The sequence below is a fragment of the Leguminivora glycinivorella genome, chromosome 13, assembly GCF_023078275.1.
Source record: "Leguminivora glycinivorella isolate SPB_JAAS2020 chromosome 13, LegGlyc_1.1, whole genome shotgun sequence".
Classification (NCBI taxonomy): Eukaryota; Metazoa; Arthropoda; class Insecta; order Lepidoptera; family Tortricidae; genus Leguminivora; species Leguminivora glycinivorella.
The window spans coordinates 21,264,116-21,272,781 of NC_062983.1; the positions used below are offsets into that span (position 1 = coordinate 21,264,116).

General features: G+C 37.1%; 1 protein-coding gene across 1 annotated transcript; it reads right to left on the reverse strand.

The window, feature by feature from the left end:
• Positions 1-4,071: 4,071 nt before the first annotated feature.
• On the reverse strand, positions 4,072-7,827 carry LOC125232581 (proline-rich protein 4-like). Its single transcript, XM_048138306.1, has 3 exons — positions 7,784-7,827; positions 6,929-7,183; positions 4,072-4,502 (listed from the first exon to the last, which is right to left on the reverse strand). The coding sequence occupies exons 1-3, from the start codon at positions 7,793-7,795 to the stop codon at positions 4,317-4,319; spliced, it is 453 nt and encodes a 150-aa protein (XP_047994263.1). The 5' UTR covers positions 7,796-7,827; the 3' UTR covers positions 4,072-4,316.
• Between the last annotated feature and the right edge of the window lie 839 nt (positions 7,828-8,666).

Here is an 8,666-nt window from a genome sequence, read left to right on the forward strand (position 1 = left end):
TTTTGTGATTTTTTTCATATTTTTTAAACAAATGGTTCAAAGTTAGAGGGGGGGACGCACTTTTTTTCCTTTGGGAGCGATTATTTCCGAAAATATTAATATTATCAAAAAACGATCTTAGTAAACCCTTATTCGTTTTTAAATACCTATCCAAAAATATATCACACGTTGGAGTTGGAATGAAAAAAAATATCAGCCCCCACTTTACATGTAGGGAGGGTACCCTAATAAAACATTTTTTTCCATTTTTTATTTTTGCACTTTGTTGGCGTGATTTGAGTAGGTATTTTAGGACATTTAAATAGGGTTAAAATTTAAAATAGACTGTTGAATTTTGGGATGCTACTTGTGAAGTATATGCTTTATCTATGGATAGTGATCAGCAACCAGCAACACGAAGTAGATGTTATTCGAAGTGACGTCACACGTCAAAAACGTGCGTTTAAACAGCCGTGACGGATCGTGACGGCCGGTAAATCTAGGATGCCGCGGCCGTGTAATCTTCTAATAACATTTGTTTTTGTTAACCAATGTATTATTGTTCATCTTGGAATTGTTAAAACAACTGTAGCTTCAAAAATATGGAAAATAATCCCATTTGCGCATTTCGAAGGGGATTCCCTCTAGTTGATTTGTCCAATTTCATAGTTCTAGGTCAAAGGGAAAGTATTTCATTCGCGTTGCTCAGGACAGAAGTTTAATTTTTACACGGGTTAAATGATAATTTAATAATTTATTTATGAACAAAAACTTGTACAAATTGGTTCTTAAAAGTAGATCAGAAAGTATTAGGTCTGTTTCCTAAGTAGGCGAACCTGTGGTTTAGGATTAGGAGGATAGGAGGAACAGTGCTCCTCCTTTTTTTTAAGGGACTTAGGTTTTAATCTCAATTGGATACTTCCACGTGTTTCCAATAAAATTAAAGGTTTTGACAAACATACACCAGACGGATATCATAGTGATCCTTTAATCAATGGTTCCGTTATTTCTTTTGAACCCCAAAAATATTAAAATCTAGTCTAGATTATATAACACACCTACTAACATTTTTTTTTACTATCAGCGAACCACTTTTTAAAGCTTTTAAAACAACCAATCCACTTGTTTACCATTACACTCATTCCAAAATTATTACATATTAGTGAATTACATAACACTAATCTAGCCCGCAAAGTGAACTGTTACACAACCCGGCCAGGAAATTTCCTGTTTCCGTACATCTCTTATTTTACTTTCGTTTGCTCGTAATAGTCGTAATACGAGAGGCTAACCTAACTGACACTAGTGCTTTCTTTTTGCGGTTATAGGTATCAGGTGAATTTTAGCCAGTCTTGGTGTAAAGCCTGATTGGACGCCGGGGCATGCGGCGGGGCGCGCGAGCGTGCATACTCGCAGCGTCGACTCAGGACACTTGTATGAAGTTCCATTGTTTGACTTGCACGCCGCACGCCCCGCCTCGCTGAACGCCGAATATGAGCGTGTAGGTACTCAGGACTTACACTTGGTCGGTAGAGAAGTTCACAAATATTAGCATTTGTTACTTTGTTACTTTGCACGCAGCTTTGCAGCAGGCACTAGAGTTATCCGTTTTGCTGTTGGGCATGACTACCTGCTTAAATAACTTAAATAAGTGGGTAACCCTTTTTCTAGTTTAATTTTGAAGTAGGTACAGTTTCAGTCATGATGTTATCAGATTTAATGTTTTCTTAAATTTAGTATCTTCTGTTATTAGTATTAAAACTGCGTCATGTATATACCTGGCCTGGCCTGTGTGGTGACGGGTTAAGAATTTCACCACCCCCTTTCTTTCCGTGGGTGTCGTAGAAGGCGACTATGGGATATGGGTTAAATTGTGGCGTAGGCGAGAGGCTGGCAACCTGTCACTGCAATGTCACAGTTTCGTTTTCTTTCAACCCCTTATTTGCCAAGAGTGGCACTGAAGCTTTAGTAGTTTCATGTGTTCTGCCTACCCCTTTATGGGATACAGGCGTGATTGTATGTATGTATGTATGTATATACCTAATAATTATTGTTTCTATATCTATTTATTTATGGGCAGTTAATACAGCTAATTATATTTTAAACACAGAGATTTATAAAAATATTGAAAAGGCTTGCGGATTTCTGCATTCATGTGGTTGTAGCATAAATGTAATAAATTATATTTCTCGCATGTTCTTATTACATCTCGCGTGTCTAAATGTGCACGTGTGAAAAATCTTATTTATTAAATTCTGATTTTGATTCTGATTCTGATTGTCGACAGCGGTCAATAGCACAGAGTGACTTCCTTCAGCACCAAAATATGCAATTTTTTTTTAAGGTTTCTAACACCTAAGAGGAGTTTTGTCTGGACACGTCCGGGTCACGTCTTGTTTCAGCGGTTTTGTGGGCGACTCTACTGTCTACCAGCGTGCGTAATCCACAAACGCTCCGAAACGATCACGATAATATTTCTTTCGTAGCTAATCTACCTCTATCGCTCTTGCGTATTGCCTATTGGCGCGACAGAGCCAGACTACATTTCTGCGGCGTTTCAGTGGCGTTTCGCGTCGCAGAAATGCCATTCTGCTACGGGGTCTGATCACTCTGACACAGCGGATTCGCGTATTTCCATCATATATGCAAAATGTATGTTTTTTATTTCGTATATTCGATTTTCCCCTAAATATGTCACCGGCAAATAATAATATAGGTTGAACTAAATATATTGGCAAGATAAAAACGGGAAAACGGGACCCCGCGCCTTGGCAATGTTGGCATCGAATAAAAAAATCGTTTTTCAAATTTGATTTCATGAGCTTCCTACAAATCGGTCTCCGTCCAAAGAAGTCGATATTGTTTGTTTCGCAGATTGGCGAGGAAGTGAGCGAGTGATCTCGCGCGGTAATGACTTTCACTGCGGTCACGGCCGGGACGATGACTCCGCTCCGTGACGTCACGCTGCGCAGACGCAGCGCAGGTGGAGCGGCAAGAGAAGTACTAGGGATCAAAATATATACTTGTCAATAGATAAATGTTTACTTTATTTAACTTAAAACTTGACATGAACTTCGAGCCTCATTTACACCGTTAAATGTTTTTAAGAAATATAAAAACATTTGTAGGTAGTTTCATGTTTCATTTTCTGGTGGTGTTCATACTGTTGAATATATATACTCCGCCTACGAAATTAGAGAGTCTGGAATATAATATTATGTGATTTATGTGTCACGTATATTTTGAATCATAATTTTGAATATTTAGGCCAAATGTAAAACCATGAGAGATAGCTATGCAGAACCTCGTCTGCCAACTAACCATACTCTGGTTTGGCAGAAGTTATAATTTAGTTTTAAATTTTAAGTTTGAATAAACATTTATTTCAGTTCATTTATTTCATTATTTAATTTCATGTGTACTCTAAGTTTGATAATATTCACATTCAGTTTAATTGTTAATGCATTGATTAAAAAAAAATAGATGATAATAAAATTAGATGTAACTATGTGGGAATTGTGGGATGTGAACTACACGAGAGTGAGAGTAAAAGGTTCATAATATTTTGTACATTATTTATTTAACAATCCTATATTAAGTACAATTAACAACAATTACACAATAGTCAACAACAACGATCAAACAATATCAACACACAATAAATATCACATTGAACTGCAGGGCGGGCCAACCCACGAACTAGCCTTAAACATTCATTAACTATTAATGTGACTTTCCATTCAAAGTATCCTCATATTTCAAGTGCAATAACTCAATAACATCTCACTCGTTTCATAGGCAATTATTTATAGATATTTTAGGTATATACTTTCATCTCTTTACAATATTTCTTATTCAATCAATTAAATGTGTTATCGTGATCTGATCTGGTTCCGGCAGAATATCAGTGCTGCTGCCTCAGGGCGTAGCGTAATACTGAGCCGTAACCCTTTTGTCTTGTTGCGACGCGCACAGTATCATAGTACGCTATGGTAAAAATCTGTGTAATTTCCTGTTTTCCAATTTGCTTATTATGTATTCTAATTCTTTTTTGTAAATTATTTCTTTTGTGTATTCTGTGTGTATTGTGACAAACAAATAAACGTATATCTATCTATCTATCAATAAAGAACGGTATTGAAATTCGTTATTATTGCACATGAAGCATGGACCATTTGAAAATGGAACGCTATTTACATGAAGCCAAAATATGGCAATACTAATCGGTAAAAGACACAGTTTACATTGTAAACTTTTTTCTTTTCCGAATTTGAATTTGTTCGATATTTGAATTTGAAAAATACGCTTGTCGAACAAGCTTTTTTTTTCTTTTTTCTTTAGTGCTTCTTGCCTCCCTTGTGGTGGTAGATGTGTTTGTAGACCGGCACGTGGACGGGGTAGGGCTTGGGGATGGGGACCTCGACCTTCTTTTCGACCTCAACGGGGTAAGGCTTTTCGACCTCATAGGGCACGGGCTTCTCCACGGTGTAAGGCACGGGCTTTTCTACGATTTGGGGCACGACCTGGAAAATAAAAATAAATGGTTAGTGTTTTTTTTTTTAAACAAAAACACCACAAACTTAAAACATAATATTTATTAAAAATGCAATTTGTGTAGATGCAATTTACACGATTGTGATAACCATATGTTATCTGTGCGTGATATCCGATCGGAATGAAAACATAAAGAATATATGTTTCAATGTCTGTAATAAACTATCCACTTATCTTAAATAGCTATTTCCTTCAGTTTGAGGAGACGCGAAAGACAATGTCCAAAATGGGCTAAACGGCCAATACCTAAAACTACAGCTAAACCGATTTCCCTGTGTTTAAATTAAATATTTACAGACAATTGATTTTACTAATTTGGACCCAACCAGTCTTGACCAAACGTTTTTTACAATTAATCTAATAAAGTAAACTAAATGGAAGCGTTAAATCCAATAAAGTTCAACGAGCCGAGCATTCGATTTTTAGAACGTTATGCCAACGAACGCGGGATGAATGGAGGTTTTTCAAAATAAGAACACGCTCTAGTAACTGTCACTTACTTTTCAAGATAAGAGCCGCTGTTTACACATTGGCGAACCAATCACTTGGCATTGGCTCTTCATGAAAGATGGACGTGGAATGAAAAAATCTAGGAAATTCTTGGTCATAGACGTTGTCAGAAAAAAAATATTAAAAAATAATAACCCCGTAGTAAAATTAAATTATTTGCAATGTTAACAATTTTTTGAATATTCTGATAAGAACATTTATCTTTTTTAGGAAATACATTAAACATTTGCAAGGTTATTTTATTTCCTAAAATCTACACTATTATTGGCATAGATAAACTTATTACTTTATAGTCTTTATGTAATAATTGACAGTGGGTATCGTGGTTGCGGCGAGCATGGAATCGGACATGTTGAAAGTCAATTGATTTTGATATAGCTTCCGGATGGAAAATTTTAATTTTTGTTGCAATAATGCTTCCAGTCGTATATAATTGTTAGTTTATCACTCTCATTTGGTAGAAGTGACAGACTAATATAGGACAAAAATATAAGTCATATGTCGTCTCCTCTACGACTAGAAAATTGGTAGCGTTCTGCAAGGAGGTACTTACGTGCCAGAGACTTTTGTTACATTTATTACGAAGGGATAAAATTTTCTAGACCGTAAACGTCAAAACAATAGTCTTGTCTAATGCTATTTACAAATGCGGTTTCGCTGACAATCAGATTGTGGTGCCAAGAGAAAATTAATTGCATAATAGGTGCGGCACACGACATTTGCAGATGTAGGTGAATGACATTTATCGATGTTATGCCGAGTATTTACTTCTCGATACCTAGGAATCTTATTAGTCGTCTTTGTTTACTCATAAATGTGTTGCATTTTGCATTATGAACAGACATTTTAAAAATTAGGGTGAGTTGAGGCCACGTGGACCTGACATCTCTTTCAAATGGTCTCAATTTATGATAATCCTGTTTAAATAATCAAGCACTTCTGGAGTTAACCATTTTCTTGCCAACATAAAAAAATCCAGAATTAAAGCGTTAGTTGTGTTTGATACAGCAGAGTACGTTTCTACATCAAAACATACTTGCAATGACCCAGTAAATTGTACAGAAAAAAGGTGTTCACACAATGTCTTTATCAATCTTCTTATACTTACACTTGAGATTAACAATTGTCTGACGATCAAACGATTTCTTTAGCATTGCAGAATAGAATAGAATGTCGGGTAAAGATTACATGGATGTGTGTCACATTTTCTTAGGTACTTAGTAACTTTACTTCACTGGCTCAGCGACTCGAAGTGTTTCTGACACTAGGATTAAGTCATTCGTTCTTGTTTTGTGCGCTCTTAGTCTCTTGAATTTACAGCCACTGGATGCGGTACCGGTACCCCGATCTTCTTCGCCACAGTTACTTGGTACAACTTGGTATGAATCTCTCCCTGTTGCTTCTGGTTAGATTAAACAAATCTTGCTCTTTTCTCTAGGCTTACCTTGTAAATGTGGTGGTGGATAATAGGCTGTTCCACAGTGACGTGCACAGGGTAGGGCTGCGGTATCGGTATCTTCACATATTGCGGGACCGATACAGCCACCGGATGCGGTACCGGTATCTCGATCTTCTTCATCAAAGTCACTTACTTGCTACAACTTGGTATGAATACCTCTTGCTGCTGGTTAGACTAAACAAATCTTGCTCTTTTCTGTAGGCTTACCTTATAAACCGGACATGGATAGGCTGTTCCACAGTGACGTGCACAGGGTAGCGCTGCGGTATCGGTATCTTCACATATTGCGGAACCGATACAGCCACCGGATGTGGTACCGGTATCCCGATCTTCTTCACCAAAGTCACTTACTTGGTACAACTTGGTATGAATGCCTCTTGCTGCTGGTTAGACTAAACAAATCTTGCTCTTTTTTTCTAGGCTTACCTTATAAACCGGGACATGAATAGGCTGTTCCACAGTGACGTGCACAGGGTAGGGGTGCGGTATCGGTATCTTCACATATTGCGGGACCGATACAGCCACCGGATGCGGGACCGGTACGCCGATCTTCTTGACAACGGTCACGTGATACGGCTTGGTGTGTTCCGTGTGGGAGTGGCCTTCGGGCTCCCATTCGTCGGGGTACGGATATGGGTACGCAGCGGCGCAGGCTACCAGGAGGAGGATGGTTGTTGATTTCTGGAATAAAGTTACGTTTTTAAAGTTGTGAACAGTGATTGTTTGACTTAACTGTATTTTTTTCTTGGGTGGCATTCTACTAGCTAAGGCTAAACTGAAAAACGTCAGGTTTTTTCTGTTTGATAAATCTATTTACTTCGTGTTCGATAAAAATGAGAATATTGATTCAAAAATAAAAGTCTTGTATGTATTGTTGTTAAATAAATAAGTAAATGGAAAAAAAGTCTTGCAGGTGAGTATAGTAAAAGTAAATTATATTTTAAACATTAGTATTTTTGCGTATGCCCAAACTTATTTTTCTTGATATTGAGATTAACAGGTACCTACATGTATTCTCATCTATGACTTAAGATAATATATAAAGTGTATCACTCTCAAGGAAAGTACAATGGTAAAGTACAATGTAAACAAAGACCCAAAAAGCTCTATATTATTGCAAATACGGAAGTAGCACACAGAAATGACATAACCGTTACATCAATTCAAAAACAGAACAAAAACAAAAACGGGACGTCTTTCACTCCATTTAACCCAGTTGCAAGATCCGTTACGTCACTTTCGCGAGGCGTTTTTTCACTTTTACATAACTGCAACACTTACGATGGCGATCATGTTGCTGGGTATGATTCCACGACAAATTGTTAACTGATGCATTGTACGATGCCCGCCACGTTTTATAGTTGGCGAAATGTCGCTGCACCTTTCCATTCAGTGATAGGGTCTGCGTAACACGACACTTTCAATTTCGATCGATGTCTCGAGATGCTTACGGTCTTCGTTTCCATTGCTGCTTTTCTTAAGAACTACTTTCACAATTTAAAAATGTAAGCAGCAATGGAAGGCATGTATTTGTGAATGGTTTAAAGATTGTTCATTGATAAGTGACCATTGTAGTAGATTGGCATAATAAACACTATGTCGTTTTATTTTGCATCTATGTGTATCAGATTTTGGTACATTTACTTATTACATCCATCTAGGTATGACATCACACCAGGAAATAGGAACTAGAATCAAAGTATTCTTTGCTCTCTTTTAAGGGCTTGTTATGGCAAATTTCTATAACCTTTGCCTTCTATGGTAAGTGAGAACTGAATGGGCATTGTTATGATATTATGATCGTGCCCATAAAATATGGTTTTGTTGCAATTTTCGTGAGCATTCAACGCTCGAGTTACGATTAGTCTGTTTTTTCCCGTTTCACTTTTTTGAAAGGATAAAACTAGAAGATGACAAGACATTGGCAGTTTGACACAGTGACTCTAAATTAGGTGATCGTGCTTACCTGCTAACCTAATTTTTCATTGATTATGTTTATTATGTTACAATAATATTTTGAGATATTTTGATGGCGTTGAAGTCAACAATCTTATATAATCTACATCCATTTATGCGAAAACTATTGGCTTATACAGCCATAAATATCGTTGTTGCCCCACCTGACACTGTTTGTCATCGTCATCATCATCATTTCAGGCGTTAA